At 53.8% G+C, this 21,196-nt stretch overlaps 8 protein-coding genes across 8 annotated transcripts; 4 read left to right on the top strand and 4 right to left on the bottom strand.

The window, feature by feature from the left end:
• Nucleotides 1-1,270: 1,270 nt before the first annotated feature.
• Nucleotides 1,271-2,834, top strand: PV07_02871 (uncharacterized protein; the record flags this gene model as incomplete). The annotated part of the gene is made up of 3 exons (XM_016389517.1): nucleotides 1,271-1,922; nucleotides 2,008-2,706; nucleotides 2,785-2,834. 3 exons carry the CDS (start codon nucleotides 1,271-1,273, stop codon nucleotides 2,832-2,834), a joined length of 1,401 nt encoding a protein of 466 aa, XP_016251419.1.
• Nucleotides 2,835-3,512: 678 nt separating this feature from the next.
• PV07_02870 (uncharacterized protein) lies at nucleotides 3,513-4,487 on the top strand. The gene has a single exon (XM_016389516.1). The coding sequence runs from the start codon at nucleotides 3,540-3,542 to the stop codon at nucleotides 4,359-4,361; it is 822 nt and encodes a 273-aa protein (XP_016251418.1). The 5' UTR covers nucleotides 3,513-3,539; the 3' UTR covers nucleotides 4,362-4,487.
• Nucleotides 4,488-4,735: 248 nt separating this feature from the next.
• Nucleotides 4,736-9,146, top strand: PV07_02869 (uncharacterized protein). The gene is made up of 3 exons (XM_016389515.1): nucleotides 4,736-5,266; nucleotides 5,317-5,754; nucleotides 5,817-9,146. The coding sequence occupies exons 1-3, from the start codon at nucleotides 4,879-4,881 to the stop codon at nucleotides 8,969-8,971; spliced, it is 3,981 nt and encodes a 1,326-aa protein (XP_016251417.1). The 5' UTR covers nucleotides 4,736-4,878; the 3' UTR covers nucleotides 8,972-9,146.
• Nucleotides 9,147-9,815: 669 nt separating this feature from the next.
• PV07_02868 (uncharacterized protein) lies at nucleotides 9,816-10,598 on the top strand (the record flags this gene model as incomplete). Its single annotated transcript, XM_016389514.1, has 1 exon — nucleotides 9,816-10,598. The coding sequence occupies one exon, from the start codon at nucleotides 9,816-9,818 to the stop codon at nucleotides 10,386-10,388; it is 573 nt and encodes a 190-aa protein (XP_016251416.1). The 3' UTR covers nucleotides 10,389-10,598.
• A 689-nt stretch (nucleotides 10,599-11,287) lies between these two features.
• On the bottom strand, nucleotides 11,288-13,909 carry PV07_02867 (uncharacterized protein). The gene is made up of 4 exons (XM_016389513.1): nucleotides 13,249-13,909; nucleotides 13,108-13,187; nucleotides 12,629-13,051; nucleotides 11,288-12,569 (listed from the first exon to the last, which is right to left on the bottom strand). Exons 1-4 carry the CDS (start codon nucleotides 13,286-13,288, stop codon nucleotides 11,418-11,420), a joined length of 1,695 nt encoding a protein of 564 aa, XP_016251415.1. The 5' UTR covers nucleotides 13,289-13,909; the 3' UTR covers nucleotides 11,288-11,417.
• A 341-nt stretch (nucleotides 13,910-14,250) lies between these two features.
• On the bottom strand, nucleotides 14,251-16,616 carry PV07_02866 (uncharacterized protein). The gene has a single exon (XM_016389512.1). It carries the CDS (start codon nucleotides 16,388-16,390, stop codon nucleotides 14,378-14,380), a length of 2,013 nt encoding a protein of 670 aa, XP_016251414.1. The 5' UTR covers nucleotides 16,391-16,616; the 3' UTR covers nucleotides 14,251-14,377.
• Nucleotides 16,617-17,337: 721 nt separating this feature from the next.
• On the bottom strand, nucleotides 17,338-18,569 carry PV07_02865 (2-deoxy-D-gluconate 3-dehydrogenase). The gene is made up of 2 exons (XM_016389511.1): nucleotides 18,255-18,569; nucleotides 17,338-18,156 (listed from the first exon to the last, which is right to left on the bottom strand). The coding sequence occupies exons 1-2, from the start codon at nucleotides 18,381-18,383 to the stop codon at nucleotides 17,494-17,496; spliced, it is 792 nt and encodes a 263-aa protein (XP_016251413.1). The 5' UTR covers nucleotides 18,384-18,569; the 3' UTR covers nucleotides 17,338-17,493.
• A 302-nt stretch (nucleotides 18,570-18,871) lies between these two features.
• On the bottom strand, nucleotides 18,872-21,066 carry PV07_02864 (uncharacterized protein; the record flags this gene model as incomplete). The annotated part of the gene is made up of 2 exons (XM_016389510.1): nucleotides 20,702-21,066; nucleotides 18,872-20,645 (listed from the first exon to the last, which is right to left on the bottom strand). The coding sequence occupies exons 1-2, from the start codon at nucleotides 20,944-20,946 to the stop codon at nucleotides 18,872-18,874; spliced, it is 2,019 nt and encodes a 672-aa protein (XP_016251412.1). The 5' UTR covers nucleotides 20,947-21,066.
• Nucleotides 21,067-21,196: the final 130 nt, after the last annotated feature.

Raw genomic sequence — 21,196 nt, 5'->3', positions numbered from 1 at the left:
AAAAGCCTCAAGACCTAACAGGTATGAAGATCGGGATTCTGGTCGAGGGTCTCCGCACCCCTGCGCTCGATCCCCGGGTTAAGGAGTTGTTCCTCGCTGCGGCGGACAGGTTTCGAAGCTTAGGTGCAGAAGTGGAAGAAGTGTCCGTCCCTACACATGCGACGGCGAGTGCGGTATGGACCGGCATCTCGAAGTTGGGAGGCTATGTGAACAAGACACTGGCGCTGGGAGGCCGCAGAGGCTATCAACTCAACGATCTCAATCAGAAGCTATGGCCGATGACTCAGGACAAATGGGACAATGCCATCCCATCGACGAAAAACATCTACCTGAACGGCGTCTATGCCCAGGACATGCAGAAATTCCCGGGCTTGTTTGGTAAAGCAACAAATCTCTCCATCAAGGCGCGTCATGGCTACGATGCAGCGCTCGGTGACTGGTCGTCAATATCGACCTTTGTCACCGACTCCAAACTCGAAGAAATGAAGCAGCGGCAGAAGACATTCGACGTCTTGATCTTACCAACATTGCCATTCGTTGCCAAATCACACCCTGAGCTCGGCGAATCAGGGGCAATAGGCAATCCCTTGTTGCAGCTGCAGAAACAAGTCGGTCTGACCGGAAACACAGCTCCTTTCAATCAGACCGGCCACCCAGCCCTGGCCATGCCTGTCGGGATGCTTGAGCCTACCGAGGGACCCCTGGCGGGAACTCCAACCAAACTGCCCGTCAGCATGCAGATTGTCGGCAAATGGTGGGACGAGTTGACCGTGCTCCGAGTAGCATACGCGTGGGAGACTGCTGCTGGAGGTCCAAACGCCTGGAAAGAGTTCTAGACCACTCCCCTCGCTTTCAAAAGTTCCGTGCGCTCGAGTATCTTCGGCAGATGAACTGCACGAACGATGGGCTCGTCAGCACGAACGCCCCTCCTTCCAGCCAGGCAGCCAGCCCGCTTGAGCCTGAAACGATGTACATAGGCCTGGCACTAAACAGCGACCGTATCAGCAAGCCTCTCGGGAATTCCCACATTGGGAAGGTCCATCTCCACTTTGTCGAGGCGACTCTCCGTGCATTATCACTGTTTTGGCGGGGGTGGTCAAGCGTCTCTCAATGCCTCGACCGTCGCGCATATCCAGAACTCATGGTCTTATCATACCTTTTCTCTGCCTTACCTGTATAAATACCGCGCCTAAGAACCATATCGCCGGGGCCCGGTTGTCGTCTTACACTATCCGCCTTGACGTCCTCGCCGCAATCTCGCTGTGCAACGATGGACACCAAACAGGACCCCGAAAAGATCCAGACCATTCCCAGCCGCGACAGCGAAGAAATCATCAAGGAGTCCGTTGCGGAGCATGAAGTCTTCCAGATCACCGAGGATGGCGTCGACTTTCGAACCGTCACTTGGCCACGCGCTGCCATCGTTTTTCTAAAGATCCTCTTCGCTACCGGCGTCCTGAGCATTCCGGCCGCTATGTACGAGATCGGGGCCGTCGGTGGTGCTCTGGTTCTGCTTGGGTTCGGTATGCTGAACTGCTATGTCGGCAAGATCCAGGGCGATTTCCGAAACAAGCACCCTAGTTGCCATTCCGTTGCGGACATGGTGGGAGTCATGGCCGGCCCTCTGGCGAAAGAGCTCATCGGCGGGCTCTACATCATTGCCTGGGTCCTGTGTGCCGGCGCGGGCATCAACGGCACCAGCGTCGCATTCAACGCACTCTCCGACCACGGTGCCTGCACCGTCTGGTTCTCCTTCGTTTCTATGATCATCGTCGCGTTGTCGGCCTCGGTTCGCACCTTCCAAAACCTCGGCTGGGTCGGATGGGCTGGCTTCATCTCGATCTATGTCGCCGTCTTTATCCTCGTCGTTGCCGTCACCCAAGTTGACCGCCCAGCTGCAGCCCCCAGTTCGGGGCCGTACGGTAAGCTCCATCACAGCCTCTACCCTACTTATTAACCAACGACACCCGCGCGATTGAAAGAATGCTAAGATCTCGTCAATTGCAGACCTAGGATACCGCGCGATCGGCAGCACTTCGTTTCACGGCGGCATAGTCGCCACCACCACTATCTTCGTCTCCTCAGCCGGCACCTCCGCCTTCATCCCCGTCATCGCAGAGATGCGCCGCCCCCAAGACTTCAACAAGGCCCTCTACGTGTGCATGTCCTTCGTGACCGCCTCTTACATTACTTTCGCCTCGGTCATCTATGCCTGGTGCGGTGTCTGGATCACGGCGCCGGCGCTGGGCTCCGCGGGGCCGACCATCAAGAAGGTCACCTACGGCATCGGCCTGGTCGGGCTGATCGTGTCGGGCGCCTTCTACAACCACGTGGCCGCCAAATACCTGTTCGTGCGCCTCCTGCGCCGCTCCAAGCACCTCCAGTCCAACTCGCTCGTGCACTGGTCCACCTGGCTGGGCTGCACGTTCGGGCTCGCCGCCATCGCCTTCATCCTGGCCCAGGCCATACCCGTGTTCAACTACCTCGTCGCCATCACGGGGAGCTTCTGCTTCGCACCCCTCGCGCTGATGGTGCCCGCGTGGATCTGGATGTACGACCACCCGCACTACCGCCGGGGCAGCATCCTGCAACAGGCCTGGTACGCCGCCCACATCCTGCTGATGCTGTTTGGCGCCTTCCTGTGCGTCGGCGGCACCTACGGCACCATCCAAAGCATCATCGATGCGTATAAAAGCGGTACCATTGGTGAGTCCTCTCCCCCCCTTTTTTTGGGCTTTCCACCCCATGTTACTCGGTGATATAGTCGCGCTAACATGCATCCAGGTGGTGCATTTTCGTGTCAGGACAATTCGGGGACTGTGCTGGGGCACTAAGCGGGCTGTGTTCAAATAGTTTGATTCGAATGAACGTAAGGATGCTGGGCCGATGTGGGCTGTGCTTTGAGGGGTACTGTGCAGTGCAGTGCCAGTATCATTTCAACGAACCCTCATTCTTTGAAAAAGGTTTTGTTTTTCCCTTTGAGAATGATAAGATGCGAGCCAGAACCACGAAAGCTACAGTACCCATTGTCTCGGTTCTGCCATGGTATGTAACCCTTGTTCGATAATGGATTTGTAGCCTTGGCTTCCCGCGCCACATCTGCTTGTGACCGTCTCTGGGTGGCACCAGAGTCGAATATTCAAGCGGATATCTACCCGGCTCTAGTCCCTATAGTACACCTTCACATGCCTGTAGCAAAGCTGGTGTCTTTCAAGCCCGATTGTCACCGTCCAATCGCATCTTCCCACGTCTGCGCACCCGGGTTGTGAGGGAAAAGGGTGTTGTGAAAAAGATGATCTTATTGATTCATAATCCGCGACAATCATGCAAGTAAGTGTGCTGTCAATGCACCATCGCCAGCGAAGGCTGGAAGAGGTTGAGAGAAGACGCCAAGTTGTACCCCACCATCCGCACTCTGTGCCGAGAGTTTGTTTAGCCCAGCCCCAGGCAGTTTAGGCTTTATTTCAATGTATAGAGTAAACTGTGTGCAGACATTAGATCAGACCACTGCGCTAAAGAAAACTTTGCAAGAGGTCGGAATGACAACTAACAACTCCAATATAGCCCTCCTGATCGACGGGGACAATGTCTCGCCCAAAATCATCGCTGGCCTCATGGCTGAGATCGCCAACTATGGCGCTGCCAGCGTGAGACGAATTTACGGCGACTGGACGAATCCGTCCTTGAAGGGCTGGAAAGGATGCCTGCTAAACCACTCGATCACGCCAATGCAACAATTTGCGTATACGACCGGAAAGAACTCCACTGACGGCGCCATGATAATCGACGCCATGGACCTACTATATACGGGTCGCTTCTCTGCCTTCTGTATCGTTTCCAGCGACAGCGACTTCACGCGCCTTGCAACCCGCATCCGCGAGCAGGGCGTGACCGTCTATGGCTTTGGAGAGCGCAAGACCAATACCGCCTTTATTGCTGCCTGCCACGAATTCATATACTTTGACGTCCTTCACGTAGAGCCCGAGGAGTCGCTTGCTGCACCTCAATCAACGCGGACAGCCATGGCGCCGGTTCTGGCTCGCACACAGCTGACTCCGAGACCTCTAGATCCGGCGGCACTCCAGGGGTTGACATTGGCGGTGACCAATGCACCGATCTACAGCGACAATTGGGCCAACCTAGCCGACGTCGGCAGCTATCTGAGCAAAATCTCACCTGATTTGCGTCCACGCAACTACGGATATGAGCGTCTTCGAGACTTTGCGGAAGCGTCTGGAATCGTGGAATGGAAGTGGAAGAACATGGGCGACAAGCCTCCGCTTGTCCTCGTCCGCCTCAAAAGAGGTGCCCGGAGCCAGGACGGGCAACTGCTCGACATCGGGCCGGATCAGGTCAGATAGTGAGGTATCTATGGGCGTCGTTGCTACTTGCCAAGCTCAGTGGAATGAATCTGCCTTGCCAAGCTCCACCCAGACAGACTCGACACGTTGGACGGCGAAGCAGGGCGCAAACGTCTCATCTTCTACTGTGTAGACCGTCTGCTTTGATCAAGCGAATCCAATGGCTAGGCTGCGCTCTGCGGCTGCCGATCACAGCCTGGAACTTAGCGAATAATGTATCGCACGAGCGGGACAGTGGCCCCCAAACGGCCCCGTCAACGTTGAAGAACTCAATTGGAGGGCTGAAAGTTGGGCTAACGTCTAGCCCCAGTGCTGGGCATACAAAGCTTGACCTTGAGGTTTGATTCTTCTGCTTCGCGCCTTTCAGCCCTGTCCTCGCTTTCGTCTACTGTTGGTATGTTCGGAGAGATTCTTCCCAGCGACATGTATATTTCGCTACTGATTGACAGCGTTGACGGCTGTCTGGCATGTACACTGGATTTGCTTCCATGACATCTTGCTGGTATCGTCTGTGGGAATGGATAGCCGTGGGAAACCACTGCCGCGGCGGAAGCCTGTGCCCACGCATCCAGCTATTCGATTTGATGACTTTGACCTGCGGCCACTAAATCCTGCGTATCTAGAACATACGGGCACGAAGATACATCCTGCAGAACCTAGTGCAACGCAAAAGCCTGGCCTGGATGCGCGTGGTCGCCACGTCGAAATCCCACCTCATCATGCCTCTGCAATACAATTTTGGACGCCGTTCTTCCGCAGGCGCGTAGTCCTTGGAGGCTTTGCTGCCCTCTTTGTCGGCTTGATGATTGTCTTGGCCGCGCTTTATGGCTACTCTCAAGTGCATCAAGGCCTGAGCTCCGCCAATCAGAACAACTATTACCTTTGGACATACGGGCCAACAGCAGGTCAGCTTCAATCTCATGTCCTTTGGTATACCATGTTGACTTCGCCGCAGCATTCACCCCTATTGCCGCCTTCTGGGGTCAAGTTGTCTACCGAACACTGCAACTCGCGCCATGGGAGGCAATGGCTGCTCGACCTCAACCGGCTACAAAGAGTGTGAGCCTCGACTACATCTCTCCAATAAGCTTGGTAGCTCTCTACAAAGCAGCGAAAAACTTGCACTATCCTGTGTGTCTTGTACTTCTCAGCTCTCTTCTCCTCACAGGCATCACTGTAGTCTCTACAGGTCTGTTCTCCCTACAATACGCCGAGATAGTCACCCAAGGGGCTACACTGTCAACAACGAACAAATTTGACATCGCCAACTTCGATTGGTCTACCACAGATGCACGTCCAGCTGCAATTGTGTACGCTGCATTGGACCTCGGACTTGCATATCCTTCCGGGACGACGGCGCAATACGCTGTTCAGGATATCTTCAAAACTGGAGGTGAGAACATGCACCGTTCCTAGAAGACTCTTCTGGACTACACATACTAATTATTATGGTAGGTTCTGACGTAACTTTGGAGGCTACTGTCGACAGTTTCTCGGCATATTTGGAATGCGAACCTGCAAGTCTGACTGTCGTTAACGTCAGCGAGCTTGCTCTTGAAGCCCACCTGTTTCATTCCTCGGCATTCTTCACCTTCAACTTTACAAGTTCTTCCTGCACGGCCACCAACGAGACTCTTATCCTCCCGGTGTCATTCGATCTCAACACACCATATAATGTGACGAGTGACTTCATCTGGGGGTTTGGTCATCTGATCGATTGCATACAGGAAAGTCAGAGTCGAGTCCTTGTATCAGTAGGTACATGCCGCGCCGATGTGATCTGGAATGGAACGGATGCCGATGGTCAATCAAACCTTCTATTGCCTTGGAATCAGATGTTCAAAGTCATCAACTCCACCAATGTCTTCTGTACACCCAAGTACGAAATACTGCCAGCAAGAGTAAGCAAAATATCAAACTCGACTTCACCTGAGATCCTTGGAAGCATTACACCCCTAGGTCGAGGCACGAGTCTCCCTGGAAAGGGTATGGACATAGCTCGCGCTGTGTTTCAGTCTATCAACCAAAACACAAATTTGATTGAACCAATCACGTATGTGAATGGCACGGATTACACCAGCGATTTTGGAGAGTATGGGACCGAGGACACTCTGTTTGCGATCCTGGAGCGAGAAAATCCATTCTATGGTGACGTAATAGCCGCCGACGAGTTTTGGCTTCAATCCAATAACTTGGTACGCGAGACAAACGTCGTGTATGGATCTATTGCAGCTCAGGTGGCGGCTCAGAAGCTCCTCGTGGCGTCCACTGGAGATGTCATCGGCAAAGTGACATCGAATGAGCCACGTTTATTCGTGCGGACTTTTTCCTTTGCTTTGATGGAAGCGGGTCTGGGTCTAATCTCCCTGCTTGCGACATACCTCTCATTGAGGGTCCCAAAATCAATTTTGCGTCAAGATCCCGGGCCTATTGCTGGTATGGCTGCCATTTTGAGTAAGAGCCCGGACCTTATGGAGCTTGTTAGCAACACCGCGACGCAGCCCAGCACCGTGACGAATGCTCTGCTCCTAGATCATACGTACTATACTGATATGCAGCATGGCACCCCAAGAACCGGTGGCATTTGTGTCTCTAAGGGTTCTGCTCGTGGTGATCAAGTCAAAATGGCAGAACCGGAACCCAGAAACACGTCGATGACGTGGTGGCAGCCATTGATTCTCCGCAGATGGTCACAACCATTGGTTGTTTTGATACCTCTGATTTATGCTGCGATCTTGGAGATCCTCCTTAGAGTCAGTGAATCGAACGACGGCTTGCTCGGGATCGATAACAATTCATGGGTCCACTACGGCTGGACTTATATACCCGCTCTGCTGATGGTGTGCGTTCAAATGCTATACGCATCTGCCAGCTTCAGCATCAGGCTACTCAGTCCCTACTTCATGCTGCACCGTGGCTCAGCTCCAGCACCCATCAGTGTCACGGACCATGCAATCTCGAGAACACCCATACACGAGCTATTCGTCTCTGCTCGGCGAGGCCAAAAAGCTGTCGTTGTTATCACTGTCGCCATATTGCTCGCACCCTTGCTTACGATTGCCGTCTCTGGTCTATACAACCCTGAGACTTACGTGCAAAATGTAGGAGTGCGAGTGTTGACTGGCTGGAATTTCAACGCGGCGCACTTTTACCCAAATTCTACTCTGGTCCAGAACGTATTCGATCACATGAACGAATCCAATCCCGCTGATGTTACAATGGAGTCTTTGGGCATGCTAACGACGGATCTAATAGTCACAGCCAATCTGTCTTACCCAAAGTGGTCTTACGAAGAACTTGCTCTACCTGTCATTGAGGTCACGAGCAGGGACCATGATAATCAAATTGTTTCCTCTCAAGGTACTTCTTTCGAGGTTTCCTTACCGGCTGTTCGAGGCGCGCTTAACTGCACGATAATTGAGCGTCAGAACGTCGAAATCACCTACGCAACCTGGAATTCTTCCTTCACCACTTGCACATACAATTCTACCACCGACATCCAAATATGCCCCGCTGCGTACAATTTCACCTACGGGGCTGGCATGGCCGGAAATCGGGCTTGCCTCAACTCCCAGTCTGGCACGGACGGGTGCCGCGTTGCAATCTTCAGCACAAACACCTCCCAAGAACTCGGCGGTTGCACATTCCCCAAGGAAGTGGTCTTTTTGCCAAATGGTACCACGGACGCCCAAGGGTTTGGGTACTTCGCACCCCTCTACACAACACTGTACGGACAGAGCCAGACCTACTGTCCGCTTTATGGCGGGATGGTCGGCTCCACCACCTCCACCGAAGTCGAAGATTACACCTGGTTCGTGTGTGCAACAACCGTCCAACGCGTCACGGCACACGCAACGTTCACCCTACCCAACTACGACATAACCCAAGCCTCGGCCGACGAAACCACCGCCTCCCCCATCTCAGGCAACGCCACCATGGAAATAAACAACCTCCCCACCGTCTTCACCGGCGCCAACGCCGCTCTCCTCTCCGACGGCTCCGTCGGCTCCCCAACCGACGCCAACACGCTGCTGACCTTCTACGACACCCCGACCGGCCAGAATCTCGATAACTTCGTCTCGAGCCTCGTCCACGGCACCCACGGCGTCCCCCTCGCCCAGCTAATCGGCACCGCGAACCACCCGCGCCTGCTGGCTGCCGTCGAACACCTCTGGCGCGTGATCTACGCGCAGACCTTCCGCACCAGCGCCTGGTACCTCTCCGCCAACGCGCGCGATGTGGCGGCGTGGACGCCCGCCGAGCCGCTGGGCGCGACGGTCGTGGATCCCCGTGCACTGCGGTTGAGGCAGAGTGTGCTGGCGACGCGCATCTTGCAGGGTATTCTGGCGGCTGTGGCGGTCTGTGGAGCGCTGGCGTTTTGGCTTATCGGGTCGCGGAGGCTGTTGCCGCGTAGTCCGTCGTGTATTGCTGTTGTGGCGGGCCTGTTGGCGGGGAGCGAGATGCTGGGTATGGCGGGTGAGGGTGGGGAGAAGGGGGAGCGTGATGGGAATCGGTGGGAGGGCTATTTCTTTAGTCTGGGGTGGTGGGAATCGGTGGGCGGTGTGAGGAGGTTTGGTGTTGATGTTGGGAAGGCGGAGAAGATGGGCTAGTGCTCGCTCTCAGCTTGAGCGTCGCTTTTAAGCCCTGCGCAAGCTGGTTTGTCTTGATAGAAATATCTCGCTCCTGGCACTTCAGTCTCCACTGGAGGTGACGAGGCCGAGAACGACAGCAGATGCTTTTTTTTTGAGCGACCAGGAGGCCGAGCATCCACCAAGACAGAAGCGCGACCTCTCTAACATATTCCGCGGTGGTAGGTCTCACTATGCCGCTCTATGTGTCCGTGTGTCCGTTATTCTTGAGACCCGCGCTTCCGGTTCCTTAGAAGCGAGCCTCCTTCTGGGTTCAACCCATCACAGGATTAGAGCCCGAACGAGAGCCTCCCTAGTAGGCGAGGGAACGTCGTAAGAGCGGGCTAGAGTCGTAAGGGAGTAGAAGGGAGTAGAGGGGAAGGCAGAAAGAGAGGGAGAGAGTAGAATTCCAGAGGACCTGAATACTCGGATGCAATCACCAAATGTGTAAGCAAGTTTCACCTTCGGGATCCGGCAATGGAATCACTTCTCGAAACGTCGTTGGCCCGTCGTCCGTGCGAAATGAAGGCAGAGAAGATTCAAGCTGAACCACCCATGACCCATTCTTACAGAAACTATGATGATTGGTAGTGAATGGCCAATCAAAAGGGGATTTTCAGCTGCGGGATTGGAGGACAGGCTCGAACAGGGCACAGCCTAGATGTGTTACTCCCGACTTGATGTTTTGGCCCCATCATTCAGCCTTGAAATACCGAAAAGGGGAGTTGGTTATACCTACGAGAAACCCCACTGCCGAATTCGGAAAGATTTGTGACAACGCCCACGAACGCAGTACTTCGAATTCAAGATGCGGTGATAAGTCACCATGCATATATATATGCCCATACCATCCGCTCTGCTTGAGAAAGCGAGAGAGAACAAATTGACATTCGATATCTATTTCGCGAAGCAAGCAGCATTTCCAATCCCTATCCCCCCGGACCGTCCCGTTCAACCGAGCCTCGGAAAGATGAATATCAAAAGGTTCCACCTCCTGAATATCCCGCTCTTGCTAGTCAACGTCGCGAACTGCTTGACCGTTACATGTGACACCGGTGGCAACTTGGTCCTGACATCCGACTACGAAGTCCTCTCCAACGACATCCTGAGCAACAACTTCAATCCTCCCCTTTCCGATCCCATCAAGCTCGGTCCCACACAAGAACAACCGTTTCCGAGAATTGGAACCGCGGGAGCTTGCCTCCACAACGACTTCCTGTTCCGAAGCGCCAGCATCGCCCTGAGCGACGTGCAGGCCGCAGCGGCGGCGATCTTTTCTCAATGCTTCTTGGTTCCCGGGTTGACGGTAGCAACTGGCGGACAGGCTACTCTGACTTCGAACGATGGCAGTGGGATCACTGTCATTTTCGAGGTCGGGCCGCCTGCTCTGATATGTTAAGTGGCGCTAGACCTGAATGTGTCCAGGGTTGAAAGAGGAGGCGTAGGTGACGCTGCAAGATCGGACAGTTTCGAAATCAGCTTTTTGATTAGTGAAAACACGAGCAAGAGACATGTACATAACTTGAGCAACATCGTGACTCTGCACACCTTTCCGCACGTTGTCCCCGTCTTCACCGCAGTGGCATAGATGGTAATAACACAGATAGCTTATGAACAATGTGAAGTAAAAGCTTCCCTCTGACAACCCGAGCGTCAATCGTCTTGGTAATACACACGCCCTCGGGAAAGAGCGCAACGACATTCGACTTGCAGGTGTGATTAGTTCTTCGAGCTGTGGACCGTACCGCGTGCCCTTGGCAAATCCTCTCAGGAACGTGTCGACCATATTACGATAGATCAGGACGGGTTCATGGATAAAGCACCAAGGTGCGCCACGCATCAACGACGAGTGGTCATGGCGGTTATGACGGTTAGGACATAGATGGGGGGAGGGTGGTATGTTGCTCCACACCCGCAGGCTGGCTCCTGAACCTGCTATGGGAATAAGTAGAAAGTCAAAAGAACATGTACCCGGGGCTGTGTGAGTGGTCTCTAACATGACCATGTCTGTCTGTGACAAGTCATTACACCTTTACGTAGCCTTGCCAAGGCGACGGTGACGGACCGACGTTGTATACGGCCAGTCAGCCAGCCCCGCAGCCTAGGCGGGATGATCGCACTAGGGCTAAGGCAGACGACCACCCAATAGCCAAACACAGAATAGCACTGGCATGAATGGTAGGGCAGCGTCACCTTGGTCTGGAAGAAGGCTCCTCTTGGCGCGCATCTCCATGCAGCTCCGGGGCAGCTTCGGCTGCGGTGCCATGCCTGGGGTTTGATACGCGAGCGAACCTCGAATCAACAAAGCATGCGGCATCAATTGTCAGTCATTCTACATAAAAGATTCGGAAAGCAGCAGGCAAGGGTATCTGTATCCTGATTCTCTAGCCCAAAGCCCATTAACGTCGTCACAACTCGGCGCTCGCTTTCATATATGTAAATCATTCATTCTTCGGCCCACGCCCTGGGTCTCATCAATGGGGCTCACGGGGTTGCTGCCGTAGGCACCGCCCGACGGGTACGATGACCTCCCATTCAGCGCCGTCGCAGAAGAAGGCGGAGTACCTCCATGCATGGTGAGATGATCTGCCGATGACTCTTGTCGGTGGATGTAGCTCGGCGTTGGTTGGTACCCTGCACTGTAAGGCCCAGGCCGATCGCTCGGCAACTCTTGTGGATACTGGTGCACGGAATATTGCTGCGGAGGATGGGGCGAGGGGGTGTTTTGAGCTCTGTCAAACAGCGCATTCGATCTCGGCTGTGGTGGTGGAGCTCCATACCCGTCGTCGGCAAATGGGTTCTCGGCTACCCCGTAGTCGGCACTGGATGAATAGGCGTGCGATTGTGGGCGGACCCGGGTCGGGACAGGAGGAGGCTGATCAGGCGCGGAGTAGGCAGAGGAAAAGGCGGCGGCATTGGAGAAATCATAGGGGTTCTGGTTCGTTGGTGGCGGTGGATTTGGCGGTGCTCCTACTTTGCTGGGAGGAGGCCCAGGCGGCGGCGCATATAGCTCTTCCTCCTCTCTCCGGAGTGGACTCACCGGCGTAGGGATCGTGTTTTGTCGACGCGGAGGTGAGGAAGAGAACGGTCCGTGGTCAGGCGGCACTGACTGAGGCTGAGAGGTCTGAGCGTAGACATTTTGACCAGGGACGTGCTGCTGAGGCGCGAACATAGGATTCTGTTGAGGCTCTGGTTGCGGTTGAGGGCTAGGTGTTGCCAACCCCGTGGCTTTCCGAGCTTGCAGGACCGCTCTCTGATGTTTCGACATGGCGATGTTCAGCTGATCATTCGTCTCGATCAGTGTGAGCGTCGTGTCAGGGTCTGGCGCCGGATTCTGGGCATTCAGGTATGACTGGATGCTCCTCTGCATCGTCTTAGCTCGATCCGCAAACTCTTTGACCAGGTCATTCGCCAACAACTCCGCCTGAGGGGTGGACTGGACAGTCTGGACAAGCAGTCGAGCCGTCGTCTTTGCTTCTTCGATCCGTCCGGCCAACTCTTCGGGGGGTGGAAGTATGTCCCGGCGTCTAGACTGTTGCTGGTGGTAATGGCCGGCGTAGGCGCCAGGGGTTTGGTGCTGCTGTGGGGACGATGATCAGCTTTCGTTCGCGGAATAGACATAGAGACATTGTATCTTACCTGAGGGCGAAGAGCGTTTCGCTTTCCCTTCTCCTTCTTCCACATCTCCATCAGCGGCCCAAGGCTATCATTTCCAGGCGCTTTCTCGAATTCAAAGTAGTCCAACGTCTCCCTGAGTATCTGCTGCACGCTGGTGTCCTTTCCTTCCCGCAGCAGCTCTTTCACCGTCGCGACAAACTTGTGGTCGAAGTTTTGAGTGAAGGCGTGGGCGGGATTGTCGGTCAGGATGCGGGTGAGCATGACGGCGTTGTACTGCGCAAATCCTCTTTGGTAGTGATCTTTGCTCAGGTATCGTCGAATGGTCGCAGCCGCCTCCTTCGCCGCCGTAGGGCTCGACTCGGCGGCATCGACAATGGCTGGCAGGTGGAGGTATTCTTCGCCGGCGGTATCAGAATTGGGGGCGCCTGATTCGCAGAACGCTGTCTGGACACGGGCTTTTAGCTGGCGATAGACGACAAGATGGAAGCTGTAGAACTCACGACTTCGCGCACCACGACAGCCTCGGGCGAGTCGCCTTGTGGCAGAACAAAAGTGGTGCTGCTCCCATTCCGCTCGGGACCTGGCGCAACCATCTCGTCAGCCTCAGTAGAACGGGACATGGTGGGGGTTATCGCGCATACTCGAGCTTTTCTTCTTGATGTTTCCCAGGAACTTCTTCATCGCGGCGGTTGACCTCTGACTTCCACCGTTTGATCCTCGTCGCTCGTCGGGTCTGCACTGCGGTGTGCGAATATGGGATGCGACAGGATGGAGGACTCGTAGGTCAGCGTGCGGCAACAGGCGGCGTGAAGTATTATGCTTTTGTGGCCCAATATGCAGGCTGGATTATGGGTATGCAGGAAGTGGTTGGGGCAGCACGGGCAAGGGACAAATGGCCGATCTCCCGCAGAAGCAACTACTGCACGGCGCCGGGGTTTCGTCTTCCGCAGCTCGGGAGCAAATCTCGAAAGCCTGGAGGCTGTGTGGAGAAGTTGAAGCAAGGGACAGAGAAGATGTGAGATCTGATGAGAGAGATGGTTTAGTACTTGAGGCTGCGATGCATCTCGCGTCTGCTGGGGTCTTGTAAGATGGCGAAAGCTTTGCCGGCCGCGTCTCTCTGCCACTCTCGCACCCACGACTCAGCCTTAAGACGAGCAGAATGAATGAGAATCTTTGCCCGGTCAGCCGCGCACTTTGGCTTCTTGGAAGCTTGGGGCTTGCACAACCTCTTCGTCAGCAACCGTCTTCCGATTCCGAGCGACGCGATCTACCACAGGCATTTCCATTGCCAGAACAGCGTGGATATTGGGCAGCGATGCATCCCTCGTCACCCGCAGCTCCTGGATTCCCCCAGCTACACGCCGCATTCTTCCATCCCACCACCCAATACATCTTGCGCGGCACGGTGCAAGTGGAACGAGGCTGTGTCACTGAATGCACATCATCTGGTTGCCCCCAAGAGCCTAGAAAGTCTGTATCCCGGAACTCCTCCACCATCTCTACCTTCTATACGTAAGCATCACATCGTCATTCTCGCCACCCGTTGGCCACTCGCAACGACCCACCGATAGAGTGCGAGGTGACAAGTACTTGTAGATCTAAGAGGAGACCAAGGAATCTAGGTGTTTGCAACAAGAATTGTACTCGTAATAGCCATCTATGTTTGCGACAGTCCCTCCCCACCATCAGCGCCAGGCCGAAGCATTCAATACTATCCAGGCGCCTGAGCAAAGCACATGTTTTCCTTTGCTCGTTCTCTACCTCTCCAAGCTACCACGTAAAGCTCTCCTCATTCAACTCCAAATTACCCTGGTGTATCCTGCTCCTCACTGCCGCCCGCACCTCGTCTGCCAGCGCTCCCGGCCCACAAACACTTACCATTACAGCACCAACTCTCACCGGAATCACCTCATCTAGCACAGCTCCGGGATCAACTCTGCCCTGAACAATCTGCATGGTGGGCTTGCTCTTGCTGTGGTTGATCGCTCTCGTCGGTTTACTCACATGCACTCGGATCATGAGAACGTCTCGCCGGCCTTCCATGTGTAGAATCTCGTTCATCCACGGCTTCACCCACTCCATGGACTCGGTGTCGCGGATCGACCAGACAAGCACAATCTTTCGGGTGGCCACGGTTTGCGACCGTGCCCCTGCTAGGAGGTGTCGGATCTGAATGAGATGATGGGTGATGCCACCGCCTCCAGCAAACATGACAACCGTACCGTAACTGACAAGCGAGTCATGTCCGGCATATGGGCCTTCAAGAAACCCCCGTAGTTCAAGCTTGCATCCGGGAGCAGCGCGAGCCTTCCTGTAGAGTTGTCTCGTCATGCCAGTTCGTGCGACCATGATCAGCGAGACAGTCGTGGGTGCCTTTGATGGTGAATGGAAAACTGATTGCCTCTCCAAAGAGTTCGGGCTTGATGGTCTTTGCAATTCAAAATTGTGGCCACAGACGGGAGGCTCAGACTCGACATTCGTCCATGCAACGGAGAATGGATGTGACATCCAAAGCGAGATCGATGGGAGGTATGCATACATGTGACTGCCGGGCCGGATCGTGATGCGCCGCGGTAGTTGAAAGGTGACACGGCATGCATCACCTGGTAACGCCTCCACGACAGTAGTTGTGGTCCCGCCTGATCGGGAGTAGTTAAGATATGCAATGCTGCCCAAGCGCCAAATTCTCTCAATGAACAAAAGCAATACAGCCGTCAAGATGGAAGGATAGGCGGGCAGATGCATGATGTCCAGATGGACATATACCCCGAGCAGGGCCAAAAAAGCCAGGCTTTGGTGAAGGTGAAGAAATGTTTCGTAGAAGGCATGTCGAATGGGTGACAACGAATGCAACGGCAACAACACTATCGCAATCAATCCTAAAAGGCCGTAATCGAGGAAAGGAGCGCCATGAAAGATTCTGATTGTTGCTTGGTTCCCCTTAGCCAGCTTGTAGGCAGCCAGCCACGCGAAGAAATGAATGGCTGATAAAGCGGCCACAAGCCTGCCGATCCAGCGATGGAAGAGGTTGAATGTGTCGAAGCTGACCCTCAGGAGCGGGATTGCGAGGTTGTTTCTGCCCGCGAGCACAATAAGAGGGATGAGGTTGACGGTGGCCAAGATGCCGCTGCGTCCGCGTAGCTCCGCGTACAGCGCCCCCTTCTGTGGATTGCCCCAATCGAGCAGGAGACAGTAGATCAAGTTGGTGATGGCATAAATGATGAGGAGCAGAGAGTGGATACGGCTGGGCAGGGTGCCGTAGTTGACCGCACCAGACAGCTGGAACTCGCGATTGTGTCGTTTCTTCCAGAGTGGAGCATAGATGATATGCTTCTTCAGCCAGCTCCAGATTCTGAAGTGATCCACACCATAGTAGTTTTGTTGGCAATGCTTTTCTGTAGTCATACAATAGATGTTCCGGATGTAGGATACAAACAACTGTGATAATCGCAAAGCAAACACAATTGTGAGTGCGGCGATGATAGAAAGCCACAGCATTCTGACCAATTGAGCATCCATTTCCAGGTTGACTCCGTTTAAGCCGGTGTAGAATGGAGAGACGGTGGGGGGATTGCCACCAGTCACCACAAGGTTGGAAAAAGTGACAGTGGGCTTGGTGCTGTTGAAAGCGCTTCGGGCAGCTTGGAGACTCATGTTGCCATCCGCTAGATCCCGTCTGGAGTGATGGCCCCGATGCGGGTTGATTTGGTCATTTGCATAGTTCCGCAGTAGGTGCGAGGCAGTGTCAAGCACGTTGGAAAGTGAACGGCCGATTTTGTCCATTTTGTTTCGGTCTGATCTGGTTCGAAGAGATGGGTTCAGGTTTCGAGATGGATGTTTGTATCGTGCCTGGGGGGTGAGCAGACGATATGGGACTTTTGTCTCGAGTCAATGAATTCCGTGAAAGAGAACTTAGCAGTCGTCTCTCAACTCCTTCAAAGAGGGTGTAACAAAGCAGTTCTTTGAACTTCAACAATTACGTTGTCTCGAAGAATGAAACCACCACGGGAAAGGCACAAAGAGCGGACAAAAGGAAATCACCTGGTTTTGTATACTCATGACCATGATGTCTCAATCGCTGACACCCGTTGACGATTGAATAACTGCCTCAATAACACTGACGTTCACATGACTTTTGGCGCCACTGGCTGCAGTAGTCTGGCCTATCGCTCAATAACACAGACTGATTGAGCGTTATTGAGGCGTGCCAGGCAGGTCTCCCGAGACATGCTGCTTCTGACCCTCTTTCACCGTTTAAGTCAGGAGGGAACGTGTTGAGGCATGTTTCGTAGGACGAGCGACGAAAGGACAGGATGATGGTAGCTAATTGCGGTGGTCCCAATCTGCCAAATTAATTCGTGGGTTCATCCCTAGAGATTTTTTCACCCTGCTGACAGAGACAACTGGCCTGATAACTCATGAGGCGATCACTGGAACATGTCAGAGTCAGAAGCATGGCAGAGGTACCGGTAGAATCGCCTGGCCTGGGAAAAGTCACTGTAGCAGGTTGTGGCGGAGCAAATAGCTTCTGCCGTACAACAACCCATGTCGTGAAGTTGTGTACTGATGCTCAGCAGCCTTCAGAGAGGCTGGAACCGCCGAGACAGAAACAAATGAGCTCAATGCCGTTTGCAGTTGGTATATGTGGTCAAGATGGAGGAAAAGGTGCAAGGAGCTGCGGCAAACTTGCCAAATGTTTCTAATGACGAGAAAATTCTGGCCATTGGTGTGTCATTTCAACATCCTCTCTGCCCTGGCTTTTGCCCTCTCTTTGCGCCGTGACGTGAAGTGAACGAGAATACATCATCTTGCGGTCTAATCAAACCCCCTCGGATGGTCTAGACAAAGATAAAATTGAGCAGCTAACCTCTTCTGTTGTTTCTCCGTCACCGTCCCATCCACCCTCCATCGATGGTCAAGATTTCACCACTCACGTACCGACTCGCGTCGCTGGCCAAAAACACCACGGCGCCCTTGAAGTCCTCCGGCGTCCCCCATCGTCCCGCGGGGATCCTCTCGAGAATCTGCCTCGCTCGAGTCTCATTTGCGATCAATGCCTCATTCATGTCCGTATCGATGTACCCCGGCGCAATGGCGTTGACGCTGATCCCCTCCTTCGCCCACTCGTTGCTAAGCGCTTTCGTGAGTTGAGCCACGCCGCCCTTGGACGCCGCGTACGCTGGCACGGTGATGCCGCCCTGGAAGGTCAAGAGAGAGGCTACATTGATGATTGCTCCCCGTGACTGTGACGGTGAGGTGGGGGCAGGTTTGGACAAGAGATAGGCGCCGAAGTCGCGGCATAACGTAAATACCGTTGTAAGGTTGACTTGTAGCACCACGTTCCAGTCATCCAGAGGAAACTGGTGGGCAGGATGTCGTTTTTGAATCCCTGCGCAAGTGATCAGGATGTGCATATCATGGCCGGCCTTCACCAAGTCCGGGATGGTCTTGGAGACGGACGTCTGGTCGGACAGATCAGCTGTGACTATCGTGGCCTTTCTTCCCAGTTGTTGGATTTTGTTGTATGTGTCCTTGTTTTTTTCGTCGCGCTATTTCAGCCCGTCGTAGTCAGCATGAATTCACAGATGAGGCGGACTTCGAAACCAAGGCCGCAGTCTACTCCGCAACCATCAGGTTTCTGCCTCACCTGGATGAGAATGATATCTGCACCAGCTTCAGCCAGAGCGATAGCCATGGCTGCCCCAATGCCTCGACTGCCGCCTGTCACCACGGCGGTTTTGCCAGCAAGCGAGAACATCTTCGTTAGCGCTTCCATTTTGTTTGTGGGTTTACAGCAAGTCAGGATCAAAATGCGCTGGTTCTGCTGTTCCACAGGATCTCTTCCCACGACTTTCTCAGCAGGAACCGGATCTAGAGAATCTGCCTCGCTTTTGAAGGATGCAGAATCCTTCTCGATGCGACTTTCCCTCTCCCAGCGCCTGGGGCTTCACTGAGACAAAACTAGTAATTCACGGCGACACGGCCGGCTTTTCAGAATCATAGTCGATCGGCAAATGAAGCTAGCTAGATCAATTGCCGACATGAGGGGCAGATGGCTGATTTCCCCTGACTCTTCCCCAGCCTTGTCCGGCATCGGCGAGAACGACGATAGTCACCGGCGCGGGGAGAACTGGTACGGCTACGACTGGAGAGGATAATAATTTCATACTTGTCTTATTGATACGTCTATCATCATGGCCCTCTTGGCTCACCCGCATCTTGTCCGCCTGGCAGTCTGCTCAACATTTCGTATGACGCGCTCGATCACAACAAGATCGAAACTGCTGTCGCCTCTGGGTCCATCACATCATAGGGCTTCGTCTGATCGTCCATGTCTCTGCTGTTCTTCTTGAATACATCTGCCAACTGCATCAGATCCGCATACAGCTGTGCAGCTGCAGTCGCAAGCTGGGTCTGGTTGTTCAGCGTAGCGAGCTTGGCCGTAGAGAGGGCAAAATTGAGCATGTTCTGTTCCTCGGCCACTCGGTAGCTGAGGAGATAGGGGACGTGGGAGGCCAGAAGCCATTCACGCGGATGCTCGATCGGATACGCGGCAAGCAAGTCTTTCTCCTCATATGCCTTGAGATCGTCGAGATTCTTTGGCAACGTTGAGAATAGAGCCGAGGGCTTGCTGATAACGAATGTCTGGTAGTAACTCTGAAGATAATTGATGGCGGTGTGTTGAGGTGAAGCGATATGAATGCACATTGTGACGGCGTCGACGAGGGCTTCAAAAGTTTTGATGGCGGGAAAGGACTTCAACTGGCCACCATCGTCACCCTGCATCTCCTTTGTCCATTTATCAATCTGCTCGTCTTTCTCCACCTGTTCATCCGATTGGATGTCAGTAGCAAGAACCGCCGAGACGAACTTGCGGAGCGTCTGCCACATGAGAATCATGTTCCGGGCATAGGCATAGTTGTGAAACTTCGGGTTACTGGCCAGTTCACTAGGGGGGAAGCCTCTCGCCGTGAGATCGTTTGGCACGTATTTTCCGGTCCAGTCGAAGCGATTGTACGCATCCTTGATGAAAGAATAAAGCTGGGGATCCGTGACACCCACTATCTTGACGATAATGTTCGGAACGAGGGTAGCCCGAGCTGCCGCATTGACTGACAAGGTTTTGAACCAATGAGGTTGAAGAAGGCGATACACCGGGTGATCCGTCGAAAAGGCGCGATGAGCTGCAACAATGGTGACCTCTTCCACCAGATGGGTATTGACCAGGTGCACCGTGACTTCGTGTCTCAGCCAGTCAGAGACCTGGGCGCATGTCTTTGCATACCGCCATGGCCAGTCGTCTTTGGACTCTGAGGCGGACGGGGTGGATCGCCTGTTGAATATGACCACAGAGTCCGCAAGGCTGCCCTTGTAGTCAACGACTATCGCCAGTGGATGAAAAACGCCTGCGTCTGTGAGTTGAAAGAGAGTCACAGTAGCGCACAAACGTCTCATTCCGTCATTTGAAATCAAGTCTGCGTGCTGCTCTGCCCCGACAGCGGATCGGAAGTAACTACAATCTTGGACGTAGAAGGATTCGGGGTTCCCACTCGACAGAAGACTATAGATTTCGGTGTTTGACTGGGCGGCATCGGTAAAGCCCTTGAGCCATTCGGGCGATGCCTGTTGAATGGTGGTTGGGTTGGTGCCCACGAATTGCTGTTGAGCAAATACGGCATCAGTCCACCAGTCAGAACGATTGCCAATATTCTCCTCGTCAAAAACATCTTCCTTGTTACTGTGGAGCTCGTTGTTGCGGGCCTCAATAGCATCAACTGTGGCACCCTCCGGATGGTCGTGGATGAAGTCAAGGATAGTGTCCGGAATGAGGGTACCGACGAGAGTTCCGGTATCAAGAAGCCTCATGAAGTCAAAAATCTTGAGCAAGTTAACCTGGTCCACTTTTGGAATGACGTCCAGATGCGGTGGATAGTTGTCACTTCCTGGCTTCTGAAAGGTGTAGAGCTCCGTTGGCTTGACAGCGAGGCCCAATGGGACACTGGTCTCAAATCCAGCTACGTCGAAGAAGGATTCGAATCTGTGTTCATTCAGCATTCCTGCCACTTGAGCAGATATGGGGGTCTCTCGAGATACCTTGTTTCAATGCGCTTCATTATTTGAGTCAAGGCCAGCTTGGTTCCTCGATAGGTACCAGCCTGGAGCGGAGGAGGCTTCCCGACATCTTTTGGAGGGGTGATCTTTCTATCTGTGTCGGCAGCAGAGATATCTCGTGGTACAATCGATTGTTGCAGCAGCTCTGAGGTAAATGCTCCCTCGTCCCAGCCAGACTTCAGCGGAATGGCAGTGACAGACTTGACCGGTGGTTGAACGCTCCCCATAGTGGATGCTGATAAAGACTTCTTCTTAGGGATGCAGGATAGAGATTGAAAGAAATGCTGAATTCTCTGTAGGCTTCGGTGGACGAGGTCTTTAAATGCATCTCGAGTGCAGGTGAACGGAGGTCTGTAAGGTTGGTGCCGCTCTGTTCTAGACCTGGAGATGGACAGACAGGACTGTGAGGGTCGAGAAGGAGGAGCAGAGGCACTGAGTCCGACTTGAGAATTGAGTGAAGCCACAGACTCTGCAGGC

Source organism: Cladophialophora immunda, assembly GCF_000835495.1.
Source record: "Cladophialophora immunda strain CBS 83496 unplaced genomic scaffold supercont1.2, whole genome shotgun sequence".
NCBI classification, from domain to species: Eukaryota; Fungi; Ascomycota; class Eurotiomycetes; order Chaetothyriales; family Herpotrichiellaceae; genus Cladophialophora; species Cladophialophora immunda.
Note: the sequence above shows the minus strand (reverse complement) of the source record. Positions and strands in the feature narration are given on the sequence as shown.